The following is a 21,409-nucleotide window of genomic DNA, read 5'->3' as shown; positions in this document are numbered from 1 at the left end:
AGCTCGCCACCCGACCACCCAATCAGAACCAGACATTTCTGATCCTTCTGCCATTTGAACATCTATCCCCTCCCCATTCCAGGCCTGGCCCTTCATCCTCCTCCACGGTCTCTCTGCCCCTGTTCTGCTCTCTCCTCTCCAGCCTCCGGAGGGAGCTTGCTGAAGCACCAACCTGAGCCTGCCCTTCCCCTGCTCAAAACCCCGCCATGGCTCCCCAGGGCCCTCAGGAGCAAGCCCAAGACACTTCAATGGCCTAATAGGCACCGGGCCATCGTTTATTTCTTTGACTTCAACCCCCACCATGATGTGTGCTCCCGACACCCTGGCCTCCTTGCTGGCCTCGGATACAGCAGGTTCCCTCCTAGCTCCTGCCTTGCATTTTCTGTCCCCTCTGCCAGGAACGCGTGTCCCTGCCTCTGGACTTAGTTCAATCCTCCTCGACACTCAGTCTCAGCTCAGATGCCTCCTGAGGCCATGTCACATTACCCCGGAACACATTCTACATCACACTGGTCATTCACATAGGATGATCTGATCGGTGTCTGTCACTCACTCTGGATTGAGCTCCAGAAGGCAGGGGCCTTGGACTTTCTGATCATCTTTTCCCTCTGCTTGAAGTATTTCCCATTTGCTTGCCCCTCTTTCACCCCTCCTCAGCTTCCATGGCTCAACTCAGATGTTGCCACCTCCAGGAAGCCCTCCTAGATACCCAGGCTGGATTAACCATCCCCCCTGAGCTCCTAACAGCCCTCTGGCTCCCCTGTCCGGGCCCTGCCCACTCTGGGTCGTCACTGTCTGGGGACAAGTCTGTCTCCCTTACTGGACTCTGAGCAGGTGAGGGCAGGCCCTGGGCTGTTTCGGTCACAGCTATGTCCCCAGTACTGTCCAGCACAGGATGGGCACAGAGAAGACACTCAGCAAATTCATGAATTAAATAGTCTGAACGCACAATCTGGAGGAGTTGTCACCACCTGGGACAAGATTCAGACAAGGGAAGTGACCTGTCCAAGGCCACACGCTGGGTCCGGGCTTAATGGAGATTTGGACCCAGGCCAGCTGAGTCCAGAAGCCACATTCTCCACTCTGCCATCCCCTGCCTTCTTCCTCGCTCTTCCCTTCCCTGGGACCCCACACCAGCCCCCCCAGATCCATCCGCTCAGGGCCCAGGGTGGGGACTTACTGTGGGGTGTGTGGCCCGGGGTGCTGGGTGCATCCTGGAGGATGACGGGCATCAAGGCCTGGCGGATGGCCGTTTCCCAGCCCCGGGCGGCCTCGGCCCCCTGCCCACTGGGGCCCCCTGGGGCCCCACCGGGCGTCTCGCCCACAAAGTAGGTGACATTGGCAGTGACAATCTCGAAGCAGTGGGGGTTGGTGCCCGGTGGCACAAGGCTGAAGTTCTGGGCGGGCTCCACGGTGAGGATTTCTGACAGTGGGATTTCCTGGCAGGACACACAACCGGCACCAGTGAGGAGGCCAGGCGGACCCTGGGGCTCCGCACTTACTCAGAAGAGCACACAGAGTCCAGGGTCAGTGGGAAGGGCCTGGACTGCAGAGGAGTCAGGAAAAGCCTCCCGGCAGAAGTTACATGAAGCAGAGATCAGAAAGGTAAGAAGAGGCCAGCCGGTGGCGGATGGTGTAAAGAGCATGTGCAAAAAGGCCCTGAGGTGGGAAAGGCTTGTTTTCGAGGGACGTATTCGATTCCCATCACATGCATGGTGCACGGCACACAGTAGTTGTAAATGAGAGTAAATGAAGGACATCAGGCTATGGCTAGGCCATGAGAGGCCTCAAGGGCCACAGGGAGGAACCCGGGTTTTGTCTCCAGGGCTCTGGGGAGCCATGGAAGGGTTTAGAGCAAGGGAGCACCAAGACTGTGGGGGCAAGGGCAGAAGCAAGGACGCAGCGAGGAGACAGCCTGGAGCCCAAGGCAGCCACGGGACGTGGTGAGCAATACTACTAAATAATCCACTAATTCCTTATAAAGTAATGATGATAACGGGGACCTCAACACATGCCAGGCCCTGCGACGAGGACTAGTCTTTGAGGTGCGCGACGTGAGGCGCAGAGAGGTGAGGTAAGCCACCCGGGTCCCCCGCTGGAAAGTGGTGGGGCGGAGCGGGGCCCATTTGCTGATGACAAGCAAGCCGGCAGGCAACGGGGAGAGGAGTGGAGGAGGTCTGGGGGAGCTGGGCCACCTTGTAGTATCTGTTGGTCGTGTTGTTCTGGAAGAGCGTGATGCACTTGCAGTCCAGGCGCCAATAATGCCGCTTCCTCTGTTGGGAGAGGTGCCCCAGAGGGTGAGGTGGGGCGCCCTGGGCGCGCCTGGGGCTCCAGCCCTTCCCGGGCCAACCCCCGCCCCTAGCCCTAGCCCCGCCCCCGCAGGCCCCACCCCTTCCGCCTCTGGGGACGCACTCTGACTCTAGCTCCGCCTCCCGCAAGGCCCCGCCCATTTCTAACTCCAGCCCCACCCCCACCTCATCCCCTTCTCAGATTGATCGCTCCTCTCCCTCCTTAGCTTCGGCTTCACCCCACTTTGCCCCGCCCCATAACCCCTCTCTAACTTTAGGTCAGCCTCCAGCCTGGCTCCTCTGCCCCTAACCCTGCCCCACCCCTGTCTCCTGCCTGCCCCCCACTATAAGCCCTCCCGTTCCCTCCCTTCCAACTTCGCCCTACCTGGTACCACCCTATTATCCCACCCCCCCCCTTAATTACCTCTAGTTATGCTTCTAGCCCCGCCCAGCACCCCCTCCCCCCCATCCCCTCGTCTATAACCTTAACCCTTCTCGCCCCCGCCCCTAACTCCAGCTTCCCGGTTCCCGATCCCATGCCCCCCCAACCTTGTCCTTAGCCCCGCCTCTTCCCTGACCCCCAGGGCCCCTCCTCCCTCCCTCAGAACCATCCCTCTGGTCCAGCCCCGCCTCCACCTTGCCCCCGCCCACCACAACCCATCCAGCCCCGCCCCCTCAAGCGAATCTTGCCCCGCCCCCAACTCTAGCTCCGCCCCACCCCGCCCACTCACCAGCGTGTCCTTGTTGCTGTAATGAACCACCCAACCCTCGCGCAGGGTGGTGCTAGATTTCCGTGTCGTGTGTCGCACCGACTGCACTACCCTCATTAGAGGGATGTACCCCAAGGAGCTGAGGGGGAGGGGGGAGGAAGAGGCGAGATGTTACCAGTGGAAAATACCCATGAGCACCTGGGGCGGCGGGGCACATCTCTGGGCCGGCAGGAGTTGGGAGTTGGGGGCCACGCTTCGGTGGTTTCCAGGTTTCCCTTAAGGAGGAAGGGAACTCTTGAGAGGGCCACATTAAAAGGCTGGCTTCGGAAGTCAGGCTGCCCGGCGTATCACCCAAGCTCTATGTGCCTCAGTTTCTCCGCCCGAAGGGGTTGTTGTGAGAAGTGAAAACCCTTTTAAGGGGTTGAGCACAGTGCTCGGCACACAGTGAGCCTCCAAAAAGTGCTAATCAGTATTGAGCCCGGTGATTGTGGAGCCAGCTGTGTAACACTGGGCAAGTGACTCAACCTCTCTGTGCCTCATTTGCCCTCATCTGTGCCCATGTTATTACTACAGAGGGAAAACGAAGGCCGAGAGAGATTAAGGGACACGCTCGACTCCAGAACCAACAACCCCTTGAGCCCTGCACTAAATCAGGATTCGGGTGGCCCTGGCACTTCCCTTTGCCTGAGACTTGGTTTCCTCGTCTGTGAAACGGGCTGCCTCTCCCGACACCCCCACGCGGCCCAAGTCCATCAAGATCCAACTCTGACGCCCTGTTATTCTGTTGCTCAACACTCCCAGGAAACCCCTGGCAGAAAGAGAATTTGAACTTCCAGGCAGCTTGGGTCAGGTGGCACCAGTGAGAAACTCTCTTCAGCCATTGTGACCTGCATACCAATCCCCCCCCCCCCCCCCCGGCCTGGTCTCCCACCCCATCCCTGCTCCAGCCACACCAAGCTCCGTGCTGTTCCTGGAACATGCTTGACGCTACCTCAGGGCCTTTGCACTTGCTGTTCCCTTTGCTTGGTAGGCTCTTCCACCAACTATCATCCACATGGCTCCCTTCCTCCCCTCCTTCAGATCTCTTCAAATGGCACCTCCTCAGAGAGGCCTCCTTTAGTGACCCAAACTAAAACAACATGTCTTCACTCTCTGCCCCCTCTCATTGCTTTATTTTTTATTTCCTTTTGATAGCAGTTATCGATACCTGAGGCTACGGATGTGTCTGTTTATTACCGGTCTCCCCAACTAGAGTGTCTGCTCTATGAGGCTGGAGAGTTTTACAGGCTTGGTTCACTGCCGTCATGCTTGGGAGTCCAGAACCCAGTAGGTGCTCATTAAATGTTTACCGACGCACCGTGGAAGTGGCTGACCACCTTCACTACCTTTATGCCGCCCCAGCCCTGTGGGGTGACGTCACAGCTCCTTTCCCTTACTCATTATTGGCCAAAGCCACTGAGGCTCAACCTTCTAGCCTAGAAGTGGGGACGGTGATCCTCGTGGTCCTTCTGGGAAGGATTTAGTTCAGGAACAAATGCTTCCCTCGCTGACGGTTTCAATCCACAGGTTACTCCTATTTACATGCGCATTACCGTATGAATGCAACGCATTAGTGATAGCGTATAAATATTATTCTAAAACATATGCAAAAGAGTGAAAACATTTAAAAGATGAGACTAGGGGCGCCTGGGTGGCTCAGTCGGTTGAGCATCTGACTTTGGCTCAGGTCATGATCGCCTAGTCTGTGAGTTCAAGCCCCGCTTGACAGCTCAGAGCCTTGAGTCTGCTTTGAATTCTGTGTGTGTGTGTGTGTGTGTGTGTGTGTGTGTGTGTGTGCGCGCGCGCCCCTCCCCCGCTCACGCTGTCTCTCTCAAAAATAAACATTGAAAAAAATTTTTTAAGATGAGATTAAAAGTAAAGAGACACGGAAATGCAAATATCTTTCCCCAGGCTCCGGAAGGGATCACCACCACCCCCCCCCCACCCTCTCTCAACCCCAGAGAGAATTCTTTAAAACCCCGTTTAAAAGCCAGCAAGAATCCGAAAATCACCCCGCGAGACAGGTGCCTTTATCGCCCCAGGAGGAAACGAAGGCACAGTCACAGACGTGACTGGCAGCGTAAGTGGTGGACCTCCGACCTAGCCCTGGCGCTCGCAGCCTCTGGCGCCCTGTGCTTCCGGAACCCCGCCGCCTTCCTGCCCTCCTAGGCCCACAGGGGTTCCACACCCATGTATGAAGCCAGGCCCCGGCCTAGGCACCTGGAAAACGCACAAATATCCTTGCCCTCAAGCGCCCAGCGTAGAGTCCAATATATATATGAATAGATATAGATAGTCCATGGGGCGCCTGGGTGGCTCAGTCGGTTAGGCGTCCGACTTGGGCTCAGGTCATGAATCTGCAGTTCGTGGGTTCAAGCCCCGCGTCCGGCTCTGTGCTGACGGCTCAGAGCCTGGAGCCTGCTTCCGATTCTGTGTTTCCCTCTCTCTCTCTGCCCCTCCCCGGCTCACCCTCTGTCTCTCTCTCTCTCAAAAGTAAATAAACATTAACAAAATTAAAAATAAATAAATAAATAAATAAATAAATAAATAAATAAATAAATACCTTCCAGGATAAATATGAATTCCTTTTATAATTTTAAAATGTATAATTAGGGGCGCCTCGGTGGCTCAGTTGGTTAAGCCTCTGCCTCTTGATTTTTGGGTCAGGTCACGATCTCACGGTTCGTGGGTTCGAGCCCCGCATCGGGCTCTGCCACCGTCTGGGCGGCGCCTGCTTGAAATTTTCTCTCTCCCTCTCGCTCTGCCCCTCCCCCACTCGCGCTTTTTTTTTCTCTCTCTCACAATCTCTCTCTCAGAATAAATAAATACATTTATTAATTAAAATTTTTAAAAATGTATAATCGAGGGGCGCCTGGGTGGCGCAGTCGGTTGGGCGTCCGACTTCAGCCAGGTCACGATCTCGCGGTCCGTGGGTTCGAGCCCCGCGTCAGGCTCTGGGCTGATGGCTCGGAGCCTGGAGCCTGTTTCAGATTCTGTGTCTCCCTCTCTCTCTGCCCCTCCCCCGTTCATGCTCTGTCTCTCTCTGTCCCAAAAATAAATTAAAAACGTTGAAAAAAAAATTAAAAAAAAAAAAGTATAATCGAGCAATTTACTATTATTTTTTAGAGCTCCCATGCCAGAAGAAAGCCACTGCCTGTCAGGTCCCTGGGGATGGTTCTCCCCTTCCCCATTTTACAGATGGGAAGACTGAGGCACCAAAAGGGGAAGGGGCTTGTGCAGGCCGTACCAGTCAATCTGAGGCCAAAGTGGTTAAAAACAAATGGGTAGTTTTCTCTCTGAGAAGAGCTAACTTTAAAGTTTATTTATTTTGAGAGAGAGAGAGAGAGAGAGAGCACGTGAGCAGAGGAAGGGGAAGAGAGAGAGAATCCCAAGCCAGTTCCCACACTGTGAGCACAGAGCCCGACGTGCGGCTTCGGGGCTCAAACCCATGAACAGCGAGATGGTGACCTGAAACCGACTAAGCCACCCCGGCGCCCCAAGAAGAGCCAACATTTTTAACCCTTACTGCGTGCCAGGCACTATTTTAGGCACTTTGTTTGTATCCGTTGATTTTCTCCTTACGACAGTCCCCAAAGGTACGTACTAATTTATCCCCATCTTACTGGTGGGGAAACTGAGGCCCTAGGGAGGGTCGTCTCCTGCCTAAGGGTCACACAGCAGTCTGGTTCCAGACCCCCATGTTCTCATTCTTTGCACTGTCCCTTTGCAACACAGACTGTTTCTGGAAGGACCCGCCAGCGGCCGATCCCAGGGGCAATCCCCAGGGAGCGGGGCTAAGCAGCTGGGAGGCGGGAGTGTTTGACACTCTGCCTTTTGAACGGAAATGCAACCTGAATGAAAAGACGTGTCTGTGAAAACTTTTTTTCAATACACATTATTCAAGAGAAAAGGTAACGTTGAAAAATAAAGGTGTGGGTGCCTAGCAGATTTACAGGGCGATGCCAACCCATTTTAGCGAGAGGAAGGGCCTTCCCCCGAGGGTGCGCTGGGTACCTCTGGGCCTCGCCTCCCTCGCCTTCCTCCTCCTCGCTGGCGTGGAGGGCATTTTCCGAGTGGGAGCCCGGGATGACCCCGGAGTCGTCGGATTCATCCATGAGGGAGCTCTTGTCAGCCTCGCTGTAGTCGCTGGCCTCATCCATCGGCACATCTAGGGGCACAGGGGCATCAGAGGGGCCTCCGCCCGGCCCTGCCCCCACCCCCTTCCCGCCCAGCCCACAGCCTCTCACCTCCGTTGATGAGTGCCTCCCCCAAGCAGTCGTTAGGGACGCGGGTGGCGCAGCGTTTGTGACAGTTAAACTTGCAGTCTGGTATGAGGACAGGGAACAAGCGGACAGGTGGCAGGGGAAAGAGAGGTCACCTGTAAGGGCTGAATCTTGACTCCTATCCCCCAGACCCAAAAGATGCTCCGCTCGCTGTTTGGGGCAGGAAACCCAGCCGAACCTTCTCTGGCTATCCCTCTTTGAGCCGGTTTCCTTCTGAAATTCTAGAATGTAATAGGGTCTACCATTCCATGATTCTGGACTTTGAACACTCAGGAAAGGGTTTCCCAGCCTCTGGCACTAAGGATATTTTGGGCTGGATGATCCTTCCTTCCTTCCTTCCTCCCTTCCTTCCTTCCTTCCTTCCTTCCTTCCTTCCTTCCTCCCTTCCTCTCTCCCTCCCTTTCTTTCTTTCCTTCCTTCTTTCAATTCTAGATTTCTAAGACTCCAGATTTTGACATGCAAGTTTCTAGAACTTGACACATCTACAGTTCTACAGTTCTATGATTCTAGACTGCTGAGGCTCCTTGATGTCCAAGGTTTTAGGGTTTTCTATACATAAATTCTAGAATTCAGTGACTCTACCGTTCTGGACTGCGAAGACTCCAGAATCTGATGATTCCAAGGTTCCAGGATCCCATACACCTAAGATTCTAAACCTTAATGTTCTTATTGTTCTTTAGCTGTGTGCAGCTAAGATTCTGTAATGTTTTCGTTCCAATGAATCCTAGAATTGGACAGCTCTAAGTTTTTATGGATCTAGATTTCTGATTTTCTAGATTTTAGAATTCAAAGTTCCGTGTTCTAGATTTCTAGGACTCTAGGATCCCATGGTTCCCATGCGATGCTTCTAGGCTTCCATTATTCTCAAATCCGATGGTTGTAAAGTTCCAGTATTCTGAGAATCTATAATTTGGTAGTTCTAGGCTTTACGAACCTAAAGTTTCTGTGGTTCTTTTCGCTGAGTCCTACAGCCCAGAATTCCTGAAGCCTATGCTTCCAACATTCCATGGTTCTAGAATTCTCAAGATCTGCGATTTGAGAATTCCATGCGGGGCACCTGGGTGGCTCAGTCAGTTAAGCGGCCAACTTTCAGCTCAAGTCATGATCTCAAGGTTGATGAATTCCAGCCCCACGTCGGGCTCTGTGTTGACAGCTCAGAGTCTGGAGCCTGCTTCGGATTCTGTGTGTGTGTGTCTCTCTCTCTCTGCCCCTCCCCCACTCTTGCTGTCTCTCAAAAATAAATAAACATTAAAAAAAATTGTTTTAATTCCATGCTAAGTGGCTTTATAAAGCTAAATTTCCAGGCTCTGAGCTATCAGCACAGAGCCTGACTCGGGGCTCGAACTTACCAGCTGTGAGATCAGGACCTGAGCTGAAGTCAGGAGCTTAACCGGCTGAGCCACCTAGCTGCCCCATTTTTTTTTTTTTTTTTTAAAGATTTTAAGTAATCTCCACACCCAACACGGGCCTCCAACTCACAACCCCGAGGTCAAGAGTCATGCGCCCTACCGCCTGAGCCAGCCAGGCACCCCCAGAATAGTGGGATTCTTATGGCCTGCTGGGAGCCCAGGGGAGAGAACCCCTAAGCTGCTAAGCCAGTGTATGTATGTGCCGAATGGGAGGTGGGGCGGGAGGGGGGCGTCTGACCCCTGACCCCGTCTGTCTCCCCGCGGGGGCCCCGCTGACCTTTGCACTGCAGGCCCTGGCGAAAGAGGCCTTTGAGGAGCTTCTTGCAAGCCTGGCAGACGGTGGGCCGGGTGTAGCTGTGGATGAGGAATGTGTGCGGCACCTTGACCTTGGAGAGCAGCATCTTGTCTAGCTCGATCGGGCGTCCCGTGTAGGAGGAGGCAGAAGAGGAGGAGGAGGAGGACGGGGCCGGCGAGGCAGGAGCTCGGTGGTGCTCCGGCTCTATCGGTCAGCAAGACGGGAGGGACGCATTAGTGCCTGGGCCCTGTCACCCGCCCGGGCCACCGCCACCGGCCCGCCCACTCCCCAGCCCCTCACCAGCTCATCGGCCATGCAGGGCAGGGACTCAGAGGTGCTGAGGCGCACGGAATGGCCACTGGCCAGAGACGTGGACGACAGGCGGCGCTTGCGGGCCCCGCTGCAGTTGTTGGGGATGCTGAAGGCGCAGCGCTTGTGGTAGTTCAGTCCGCAGCCTGCGGGGGGCGCCAGACGATCAGAGACACGTTTCCACCAGGCCTGGGCTCTAACGCTCTGTCCCCCCCCCCCCCCCTTCCTTTTCCGTGGATCGGAAATACAGTAGATCTCTCCGGAGGGCCCCCTGGTAGTGCCATTAAAGCCAATGAAAAGTTACAAGGACTCAATTCAGGTGGAACTGCTCCTGGCCTAGAAGGTTCTGGACCAGGCAAAGAACCGGGAGCGGGTGAGGTGCTCGCTGAGGGCCCAGGGCATGTGGATTGGGTCGTGGAAGAAGGGGGCCACAACCACGTGACCAGCGGCACAAACGAAGAGTGCACGAGCAAGGACTGTGTGTCTTCCTTATTCCGACATATGCGGACGCCAATATTTTGTTCTCTTCCTTCTATCCCCTCATCCCTTTTTCATACGGAACGTGTACGAATGTGCCTGTCATCCTCGCGCGGGGACCATGCTCCTCGTCTCCGTATCGCTCCAATTCGCGGATGCTCGTTGCCAGAGCAAGCACGGTATTGGATGTAAGTTACAGTGTATTGGATGTAAGTTACAGTGTATTGGATGTAAGTTACAGGATAAGGAAGCAGAAGACTGAACAGCAGGAGGGCCTGGGGGGCTCAGGTCCGTCAAGCTCGGGGCTTCGGCTCAGGTCGTGATCTGGAGGTTCTGGAGGTTCATGGGTTCAAGCCCCGAGGAGGGGGGGGGGGGGGGCTCTGGGCTGATAGCCCAGAGCCTGGAGCCTGATCCGGATTCTGTGTCTCTCCCTCTGCCCCTCCCCCCACCCCCGGCAACTCTCTCTCAAAGAAAAAAAATTTTAATAAAAATAAATAAATAAAAATCCTCGTCCATGAAAGCCTGGACAGACTCAGCTTGTTTTCCTAAGAGGCTTCCCGAAGCCTTACTCTAGTACACCTCCAGTGACTCCAAATGATTCCAAGACGGCGCTCTGTTCTGGAGTGGAGAATGTTCCTCCCGCCTTTGGAAGCTCCTTGGGGAATGCTTCGTGAAGCCTGTCTTCTGGCAGCCCGGCGGTCATGGGCTTTCCCAAAGGTGGTGCTACCAGAAAAGCTTCAGGATGGCAAATGGCCGTTGTGCACAGGGAAACCCTTTCCAGCGTTGACCTTTATTCACTCATGTCCTTCATTGGAATTTCAGAGTTTCATCCGTGATTCCGTGTGTGAGTATCAAGGTAGAATCAAACCCTCATCGGAAGGTGTCAAGTCTGACAGGAGCGCCTCACCTGCTCCTGGTTCTTTACCTGGCCCAGAACCTTCTAGGCCGGTAGCTGAGCTGATCTCGTGGTTTGTGGGATCGAGCCCCGCGTCGATTGGGATTCTCTCTCTCCTTCCCCACACACGACTGTGTGTGTGAGTGCCCGCGTGGGCACTCTCTCTCAAAAATAAACGTTAAAGAAACCTTCCAGATGCCAGGACGTCAAGAGTTGGATATGGTGTCCTCAAAATAAAAAACTTAAAAAAAAAAAAGGGGTTGGATACGGTGTGTGCATGAGAGCAATATTGACAGCAGCTCTGAACGCACAGAATCGGTTTTCCGCAGGCCTGATATGGCTCTTATCCGAAGAGTCCTTAAACGCCACAAGTCTATTTAGGGCTGCACGGTAACAACTCTGGTCCATTCTGTAGGTCATCTGGTGTTCCAGACTCTAGATTTCCATTTGAGCATGACAGCCGCAAAGCTGGAGATCCTTGGATGACGGAATATCGGAAAACATGCCTCTAATAGAGGCTCACGTTGAACAAACAATGGCGGGGCAGACGGTCTTCGAACAACGGATGGTCTTCCGCTGCTGTGCGTAGAGTCAAGGCGGGTGTGCGACCTTCCTCTGCAGGTGGGGTGAGATCTCAACGCTCTCCCTCAGAAGCATCAAAGATAGGAAGAGTGGACCCGTGGAACTTGACACTCGGGCTTAACCTTGAGACATTTGGGCTAAAGGAACACTGTGTGTTCCTTTATTTATTTTTTTAAGTATGATAAAATCAAAGACATGTGCATGGGTGCTTGTTGTAGACTGAACATGTGTCCACCCCTCCAATCTCATAGGATGATGCCCTAACCCGCAATGTGACTGTATTTGGAGATGGGCCTTTAAGGAGATAACTAACATTAAATGAGGCCATAAAGGTGGGGCCCTGATCCGAGGCAATTGGGGTCTTTTATAAAAGGAAGACCTTTCAGAAGTTGTGAGCACACGGCAAGATAGCAGCCATCTGCAAGCCAGGAAAAGGTCCTCACCAGGCACCAAACCCTGTCCGAAGCTTGATCTTAAACTTCCCCGCCTCTGGAACTCTGAGTTATAAATACGTGTTGTTTAAGCCAGTCGGCCTGTGGTATTTGGTTATGACAGCCCTGGCCCACTGAGGCGCCAAGTCAATAAGGACTGGACTCTGATGGTCAGGTGCCTGTGTCAAATTGGCTAGGTTAGCATCCTCGGTAATTCCGACATGAATGTAGGGACTCCTGGTAAAGGTGTTTGGTGGATGTGAATCAAGTCGGCAGTCGGATGACTTGAAGTGAGGGAGAGTGTCCTAGTTAGGCTGGGTGGGCCCGTTTCCCTCCGTAGAAAGGTTTGAAAAGCAGAAGTGAGATCTCTCAGATGAAGAAATTCTGCCAGTGAACAGCAGTTGCAGCTTCTGCCTGCCCTTCCTGACCGGCTGCCCTATGGATTTCAGAGTTGCTTAGCCAGCCTCCCCCTGACAGGGGCTTACAATTCCCTTACAGGAATTCCTTCCAAATATCCCTTAATATGTACCTCCTACTGGCGGTTTCTCTGGTCGATCCCAGTTGCAGGCTCCGCCTTCTTCCCCTCCCCCCCCCCCCCCCCCGCGCCCGTTCCCCTTTTCCTCTCCCACGCTCCTCCCCCTTTTACCTCTCCCTCGGAGCTCCACCTCTCAGGCTCCTCCTCCGGAGCTGAGCCCCACCTCAGACCCCGCCCCTCGCCCAAGCCCCGCCTCCCACCCCACCTCCTGTTCCTCCCCCATGCGGTGCCTCCCGGCCCTTGCCTCTGCCCCCCGAGCCCCGCCTCCTACACCTGAACCCCACCCCAGCCCCACCCTCCTGCCCGCCCCCTACCCCTTGGCCCCGCCTCCAGCCCCTCTCCCCTCACCATCACACTTGAGGCCCTGGCGCACAAGGCCGAAGAGCATCTCCCCGCAGTGATCGCAGAAGGCAGGCGCTCGGTAGGAGTGAACGGTGAGGGCGTGGGGGCGGATCTGGAAGTCCTCGAAGGTGGCCGAAGCTGCAGGCAGCAGGGGGAGGCGGAAGATTGAGCCGGGGCAGCGGAGGCTGTAGGGTCCTGGGTTTCTCACAGTCCTCCCGGCTGCAAGGCTTCATCTTGCCTGCCTTCATTCATTTACTCGCATACTACACTCTACCTGGGTTCAAATCCCAGTTTCACCACCGGGGCACACACCTATGCCAGGGACTGGGGAGGCGTTGAGCGGATACAGAGATTCAGTTTTGCAAGATGAAAACACTCCTGGAGACTGTTGCAGGGAAGCGTGAATGTAACTAACACTACTGAACAGGAGACGCACAAATGGTTAACACAGTAAATTTATGTTACGAATATTTCACAGTTAAACATTTTTAAATCAAATTTAAAAGTACAGATGCCTAAGTCTCATCCTCAGAGTCTGCGATCTACTTGGTCTAGGATAGAGCTCGAGCCTCAAGAGAAAAAACAAATACCTATGTATCTCAATGTCCTCATCTTTAAAAGGGAAATCCAACAGGAGCGCCCAGGTGGCTCAGTTGTTTAAGCTTCGGACTCTTCGATTTCCGGTCAGGTCGCGATATCACAGTTCGTGAGTTAGAGCCCCGCACTGGGACTCTGGGCTGAGAGCCCCCAGGCCTGTTTGGGATGCTGTCTCCCTCTCTCTCTCTGCCCCTTCCCCGCTTGCTCTCTCTCTCTCAAAATAAATTAAAATAAATAAATAAACTTTAAAATGGAAATCCAACAAACATTCACCGAGTATTGTCCTAGGTGCTAGGGACACCACATAGAACAAAACAAACTCCCTTCCTAGCCTCTAGTAAGCGGGGGCAGACCCCCAAAATAAAGAAAATATAAATATTCCTATTTAACAATCACCCAATCTAGCAGTTACCTTGTGCCAGGCACTGCGCCAAGTATTTTAAAATACTAACAAATTCAGGGGCACCTGGGGGGGCTCGGTCGGTTGAGACTCTTGACTTTGGCTCAGGTCATGATCTCACCGCGTCGTGCCTAGGGCTCTGTGCTGACAGTGGGGAGCCTGCTTGGGATTCTCTCTCCCTCTCTCTCTGCCCTCTCCTGCTGGTACTCTCTCCCTCTCTATCAAATAAATAAACAAACTTAAAAAATAAAATAAAAGAATGAATTCAGTTGTCTCAAGAGCCCTGGAGATACATCCTGCCATTGTCCCCATTTTCCAGATGAGAAGATGGCAGCACAGAGAGGTCAAACAACCTGCCCAAGGTCACACAGCTTGCAAACTGTGGAACTTGAAATCGAACGCAGGCCAGTGCAGCTCCAAAGTTCAAGCTTTTAGCACTGTGCTTACTTCCTCGCTGAACTGTGTAACTAATAAAGTATACAGCTTGTGCCAACTATGCTCAAATAATTAAAAAAAACAAACTGTCAAGCAATTGTTTCCTATCTCAATAACGGGACAAATATTTATTGAGAACCAACATGAGTTGCGGGCTCTGGTTTTCCCTAGCATAAAATTACATATAAATACACACACACACACACACACACACACACACACACACACACATATACACACATATACATATATATGTGTGTATATATATATATATATATATATAGCAAATTATGTATATATGTTTATACAATATCTATATCCCAGAAATAAGTTACAACTACTCTCTCTCTCTTTCTATATATATATATGTATACACACACACACACACACACACACACACACACACACATACACACACACATACAGCAGGCCAGAAGTCAATAAGGGCTTAGGAGAAAAATTAAGCAGGGAAGGGAGATAGGGAAGGTGTAAGTGTTACAATGTTAAACAGGTGATTGAGGAAGGCCTCCTTCAGAAGGTGTCATTAGGGCAAAAAGGAGGCAAGGGTAGGAACCACGCAGGTGTCTAGGAAAGAACATGCCCAGTATCATAATAGTATTCTCTATAGATTCATTTTTAAATAATTTTTTGTTTATTTATTTCTTTTGAGAGAGACAGAGAGAGAGACAGAGAGAGAGAGAGAGAGAGAGAGAGAGAGAGCGTGAGCTGGGAGGAGAGGGAGAGGGAGAATCCCAAGGAGGCTCTGCAGAGTCGGCCCAGAGCCCATCCTGGGGCTCAAACTCACAAAACCGTGAGATCATGACCTAAGGCAAAATCAAGAGTTTTACACTTAACCCACTGAGCCACCCAGGTGCCCTGTTTATAAATTCTTTCTTAAGGGCTAAATTAATATATGGAAAGCATTGAAAACACTGTTCTTTTATTATTATTATTTAAGATTTTGTTTTCAAGTAATCTCTACACCCAATGTGGGGCTCGAACCCACAACCCTGAGATCAAGAGTCACATGTTTTACTGACTGAGTCAGTCAAGCACACCGTATTTTTTTTTTTTTTTACGTTAACAAAATTTTTTCTTTTTTTTTAAGTAGGGGCTTGAACTCACAACCCTGAGATTAAGACCTGAGCTGAGATCAAGAGTTGGACGCTTAACTGACTGAGCCACCCAGGGGCCCCTTAAGTTTTTTAAATTAAAAAAAAATTTTAAACAGTGCTCTTTAAACAGACCACATAGAAAGTTGCTCAAGAACGGTTAGAATGGTTAGAATAAATCATTTTATTTTAGAATGATTTGTTTTAAGTTTATTAATTTATTTTGAGAGAGAGAGAGGGAGCAAGTGAGGGGAAGGGGCATGGGGGCGGGGAGAGAGAGAGAGAGAGGGAGGGAGAGGGAGAGAGAGAATCCCAAGCAGGCTCTGTACCGTCAGCATGGAGCCCGACGTGGGGCTCGAACTCACGAACTTTGAGATCATGGCCTGAGCTGAAGTCGGGTGTTTACCCAACTGAGCCACCCAGGCACCCCATTAGCTTTTATTTTTAAAGTTTCATTTTTATTTTTTATTTATGTATTATTTTTTAATTTTTTTAATGTTTATTTTTGAGAGACAGAGACAGAGTGCAAGTGAGGGAGGAATGCAGAAGGCAGAGAGAGAGGGAGACACAGAATCCGAAGCAGGCTCCAGGCTCCGAGCTGTCAGCACAGAGCCCAACACGGGGCTTGAACTCATGAACTGAGAGATCATGACCTGAGCCAAAGTCGGATGCTTAACCGACCGACCCACCCAGGCGCCCCTAAAGGTTCATTTTTAAACTAACTCTCATTCTCTTTCCTACCCCTGCCCCACTCCCGAAATTCAGTCTAATATTGAGCTATTTTCCTTGTTATTGTGTGACAGAAAGGGGACTCTCTTCTGTGTGCCAAGCACCGTTTACATACTCCGGGTAAAGCTATGAACAAGACAGATTTACACCCCACTCTCGGGGAGCTGACATTTTTCGGGGAGACAGGCAAAAAACATGCACACACAAATAAACAAGGGAATTTCAGACACTGGAAGAAATGGCACTTAAGCTCAGATCCAAATAACAAGAAGGAGGTAGCTGTGAGAAGACAGGGCAGGGAGGGAGGCACAGGGGACAAGTGCACAGACCCAGAGACGGGGGACAGCTTGGCTTGCTCAAGGGACAGAGAACAGACCAGCTCCGCCAGATCAAAGAAAAGTGAGGACAGTGTAACAGATGAATTTGGGAAATTGGCAGGGGCCAGATCATGGACACCCTTAAGACCATTTTAGGAGAGTACACATTTTATTCCAAGGGTAATGGGGAGCCATGGGAGGATTCTGAGCAGCCAAGTGTCATGATCTGACTTATGAGCTACTCCAACAGTCTGGGCAGGAGGTGACGGCCTCATGGACTAGAGGAGGTAGTAAGAAATGGACTCAGGATGGGGCGCCTGGGTGGCTCAGTGGGTTAAGGGTATGACTTCGGCACAGGTCACGATCTCAAGGTTCGTGAGTTCGAGCCCCGCGTCGGGAGCCCCGAGCCTACTTCGGATTCTGTGTCTCCCTCTCTCCCTGCCCCTCTCCGCTCATGCTCTGTCTCTCTCAAAAATAAATAAACATTAAAAAAATTCGTTTTTTAATGCGAACGGCTAGTGGGTAGCTAAGTTCCGGCTGAAAATACAGGTGCCCACACTACATCTAACCCCGCAGAGTCTGATTCCATTTAGCATTTCACGGGGGGGGGGGGGGGGAGGCATGGATAGACAAGGACACATCTCAAGTGCGCGGCTCAGTGAATGGTCAGACTGCACACACCCCGTCACCAACATCTTGATAAATAATGGAAGTTGGAAACAGTCCCCAGAAATCTCCCTCCTGGCCCACACTCTATCTTCTCCGGAGGCACCCACGTTCCTCCCTCCTAACACCATATAGCGATCGCATCCGTCTCGGTGCTTCCTTGAGGAAATGATAACATACGTAGTCTGATGTCTAGCGTCTTTCAGCTTTCGGCATTAGGAAGTGCGAGATTCACTGATGTTGCTGGGGTACCCGCACAATATATTTACTCCTTCCCAGGCCGCACAATATATTTACTCCTTCCCAGGCCGTGGTTTGTAAAAGCTCCAGAGGGGACTCTAATTTGCAACCAGGGCTTGGAACCACTGGCCCCCGACTTTAAGAAGCAGGTTTCTGGGCCCACCTCTCCCTTTCCCTCCTCCAGATGTCCCGTCTCACCTCTATCCGTTCCCCCCTCTACACACACACACACACACACACACACACACTGCGCCCCGTCCCCACCCCCAGCTACAGGCTGCGCCCATAGGGGGGCCTCCACCGCTCACCCGACAGCACCACCTCCACCAGGTCGCCCTCCTGGATGTCTCCAACTGAGCGCACCAGCTGCAAGAGGTTGGCCGACGTGGGGTCATGTTTGAAGAGAAGGATCTTGTCGTAAAGGCCGTAGAAGCCACACTCGGGGAACTGAGGGGCGGGAGAGGGAGGCGGTGACCGAGAAAGGCTCCCCGAGCTGCCTTCAGCGGCGGTCTGGAACGCTCCCAGGGCAGGGCCGGCTGCTTCCCCCGGAAACAGAGACCCCGCAGCCCTAGCTTCCTGCCTGCTCCCTCCCCGATGCAGCTCGAAGCTCAGGCGGGCGGGGTGCCAGGGCCCCAGGTGTGCTGGGAGACAGCACCGCTGACAGAGTTTGGTGGCCGGACAGAGAAACTAGGGTGGGAGGGAGAGTGGCTCTGGGAGGGTGGGCATCTAGAATTTTCCAGGGGGGCGGGTGGGTGTGTGCGGTGAGGGGCTAAGCGAACACCCGCTCCTTTACTCTCCCCGCCTCCCCAGCTTCCTTCCTGGATCTATTGTCCCTGTTACCTGGCTCCAAGCCCAGCACTAGGGTGGGGCCAGCTGGAAGAAGGGGATTTAGGACATCTGGGGGGTGCGGGGGTGGCGGCAGGAAGGCTAGGGCTCAAGGGAGCTGGAGGTAGGGAGGGTGCCCCCCCCACCCAACGCCCAAAGGACCCAGGTGTCCCAGTCCCTAGCTTGGGCTGGTTGGTTGCTGGGGTGGGGGGTGGGGGACAGGAAATGAAACCTGGTAGAACAGAAAGTGAAACAGCCCAGGTGGGGCAGCTGGAAAGAAGGGAAGGGACGTGCCACACCTGGACAGAGAAGGCACAACAAAACGGGGGTGAGGCCTGAGGGAGTAGGCAGAAGATGTGAGCGCCCCCCCCCCCCCCCGACAAATCACCCCCAGGGGGCAATCTGTCCTCCAACCTATCCCACCCCCACCCAGTTTTCTCACAGAGCCGCTGAGTTGGGTGTGAAAACTAGGCCTCTGGGTTTGGGGATTGGGGGGAGGGTGAAGGAAGCCCCATGTGTTCTTGTCTGCTGGGAGAGGGTTCAGGTGACAGGGCCTAGGCCCTGGCTGCTTGGTCGGGTAGGTGGGGGGGGGGGGGCGGGGGGGGAGAGGGGGCTTTCTCTAGGTGTCAGTTGCCTTGTCTGTAAAATGGGGGAGTTGGCTCAGTTCCTGAGGTTTCTCGGAAGCCCAAAGAATTCATTATCAGGGGTCTGAGAAGATTCTGGAACGTGGACATTTTGGGATCCCAACATGCTCACATGATAGTATTATATACATCTATCTCAGGTTCGAACATATTCTATGTTTGAGGATTTCACCACCCCAGAGTAGCACGGTCTGGTATTTTCATGTTCTAGGAATCTAATACACGAGGATTCTAGTGTTTGAATATTTTACCATTAGGATTGCAACAACCCAGCATTCCCAAAGTCTAACATGTTCACAGTCTAGGATTCCAGCAGCCCAGGAATCTAATATTCTAACATTTTTACAGTCTCGAACTCCAACAACAGAGAATCCCACTATCCTAACTTTTGACGTTCTAGAATTCACGCATTGAGTGCCACCTGATTCCCTCTCGGCCCGTGATCCCCAGCTTCTCACCGAGGTAAGGCTGGGGTTGGGGAAGGCCTGTTTTAATAGGCCAGTATCAGACCTGAGGAGTGGGGACAGAGTCCCCAGAGCTTCTGGGGCTTCCAAAGAGGTGCTGGCCCCACCACACACATCTCAGGCCTGGGGGAGGGCAGCGATTGGGCTCTGAGACCTCACTTACCCCACAGCAGCTAGTGCAAGAGCCCACACCCACACGTGTCACCCGATAGCCACAGCCAGTGCGGCTTGGATTTCTACTGTTTCCACCAAATGGGAGGTCGGGGATGGGCTTGAATGCGGAGGTCCCCCATCTGCTCACCCCACCGGCCCCTTCCTTCCCACTCTACACCCAGCTGGCCTCTCCCTTCCTCCCTGCTGGCTGCAGAAAACAACAACATACAGGGACACGCAACTTGGGGAGACCTTTGGAGCACCCCACCCCTGCCCTGGCCTCCCTCAAAAGGAGAGTGGGGTGAGGAGGCAACTGGGGGCTAAATGCCCCACCCCCACCTCCCAGTCGCCCAAGGTTCAATCGTCCTTCTTCTCCCTCCCCTATGCCGGGCTCCAGGCCACCTCTGGCAGCGCCCCGCCCCCTGCAGACCTCTCCCCAAGGTGGATGAGAAACGCTGCACCCTCACCTTCTGGTCCACGACGGAGCAAGCCAGCTGCTTCACGTGGGCCAGCTCGGAGGCGGTGGGCAGCAGCACAAACTCGCGGGTCAGCCCGATCTGGATGTGGAAGGAGACCCCGGAGCTCGGAGCTGGGATCTGGGCCAGCTGCGGTGGCGGCGACTGCAACTCCAAGCCGCCGGGGGGCGGAGGAGACCCAGGCCCGGGAGAGCCTGGGAGCCCGGCGAGATGGGAGGGGGGGGCGGCCATAGGGGAGAGGCCCGGGACCGGCCGCCCGGCGCCCACCCGGGATCCGGCTGAAGGAGTCCGGGGACCCCGGGTCACTGGATCCAAGGGAGCTCGTAAGCTGGTAGCGGGAGTGCGGGGATCCCGGGGCTACGAGAAAAGAAACCTAGCAGGTTGAGGGCACTCGAGGATGGCGGGACCCTGGGAAATTAGAGAAGGGTGATCCAGTGGATCAGACGCCCGGGAATCATAAAGGAGAGATCTAATGGTTTGAGGCACCCAGAGATTGAGAGATTCTAAGAAATCAAGAAAACCTAGCAGGTCGGGATCTCAGGGATCAGGAGAGCCCAGGATCCAGAGGCCCCTTGGGGAGAGAAAGGCTTGAGAAGAGAGCGGGCGGAGGGGGTGGGGGGGAGTAGGATCGCAGAATCCAATGGCTCTAAGAAGAGGATCCAATTAAGAAGGGGGCCCGAGGGGATTCACCAGACCCTGGGGGTGGAGGACAGGAGTCTCTGAGTCGGGGATCGAGTGGATCCCAGGGATCCGACGGGCCCAGGGATGGGCAAAGGGATCCTGAGGGCCGGGGTACTAAGGAGGGAATCTCACGGGTCTCAGAAGTTGGAGAAAAGTTCGGTCGGGGGCCGTGGAGAAGGGGGCGTTCCCAGCGGCGGTGGAGGGGGCGGGGGGGGGGCAAGGGAGGGTCGCCCGGCGCCGGGCGCCGGTGGCTCTTTTTCCCCCTCCAAAGTTTAACTCCGCGGCTGCGGCCCAGGAGGAAGTGTCCGGAGCGATGGCGCAGTCGGCCAATCCGCGCGGGCCTCGGTGACGTCGAGATGGGCGGAGCCTGTCGAGGGGCCGGGGGCGGAAGGAGAGGGCGGGCCCCGCACCTCCGAGTGGGGGCGTCACCTGCCCCTCCTGCCCCTGTCCGGGAGTCTGGGGTGCGAGATGCAGGGCAGGGCAGAGATCCGGGACCGATTCCTACCCCCCAACACACCCGAGTCTAGAAAGTTAACTATTCCCAGAGTTGGAGAGGAGGGGCGAGCCACCCTCATCCCCGCCACAGGTCGCGGGGGCCCGGGCTGAGGAGGCGCCTGGCCCTTTAAGGAAGGGGGCCCGTCTAGCCTGGCCGGCATCCGGCGCCCACCGCAGGGGAAAGGGTGGGAAACTGGTGTCAGGTCCAGCCCGCTCCGGGATCTCTGAACTCGGTCCGCCTCTTCTCAGATCGTCGTCCTCCCCACCCCTACCCCACCCCGCCCAGGAGAGGGTGTGCTGTAGAGACACCCCCCCCCCACCACAAGCCCGCTACACAAGTGGGAAGGCAGAGGTCTCCAGATGGGCAGAAGGACCCTGACTCATGTCTGTCTCTGGCAATCTTGGCAAGGTGCATGGAGAAACCTGGAGGGGCTGGAGCTGGATTATCTGTGCAGGGAGAGTCAGACCCAGGGGCGACAGAGAAGGGATGTAGTTTCCTTTAATCAGCTCGCCACTCCGCCCCAGCCCTCAGGAGTGGAGAGCCACAGACCGGGAGTTGCGGGGGGGGGGGGGGGGGGGT

The 21,409-nt window shown here is 54.1% G+C and overlaps 1 protein-coding gene across 1 annotated transcript in view; it reads right to left on the bottom strand.

Annotated features, from left to right (window-relative positions):
• PRKD2 (protein kinase D2) overlaps window positions 1-20,537 on the bottom strand; it is a 35,971-nt gene extending 15,434 nt beyond the window's left edge. The window contains 11 exon segments of the mRNA XM_042968821.1: window positions 1,181-1,439; window positions 2,196-2,273; window positions 3,020-3,137; window positions 7,052-7,205; window positions 7,285-7,362; window positions 9,007-9,195; window positions 9,198-9,228; window positions 9,325-9,479; window positions 12,602-12,733; window positions 17,400-17,538; window positions 19,645-20,537. Of these exon segments, the coding sequence (XP_042824755.1) occupies window positions 1,181-1,439; window positions 2,196-2,273; window positions 3,020-3,137; window positions 7,052-7,205; window positions 7,285-7,362; window positions 9,007-9,195; window positions 9,198-9,228; window positions 9,325-9,479; window positions 12,602-12,733; window positions 17,400-17,538; window positions 19,645-19,884 (1,573 nt within the window). The 5' untranslated portion in view covers window positions 19,885-20,537.
• Between the last annotated feature and the right edge of the window lie 872 nt (window positions 20,538-21,409).

Source organism: Panthera tigris, chromosome E2, assembly GCF_018350195.1.
Source record: "Panthera tigris isolate Pti1 chromosome E2, P.tigris_Pti1_mat1.1, whole genome shotgun sequence".
NCBI lineage: Eukaryota > Metazoa > Chordata > Mammalia > Carnivora > Felidae > Panthera > Panthera tigris.
Note: the sequence above shows the minus strand (reverse complement) of the source record. Positions and strands in the feature narration are given on the sequence as shown.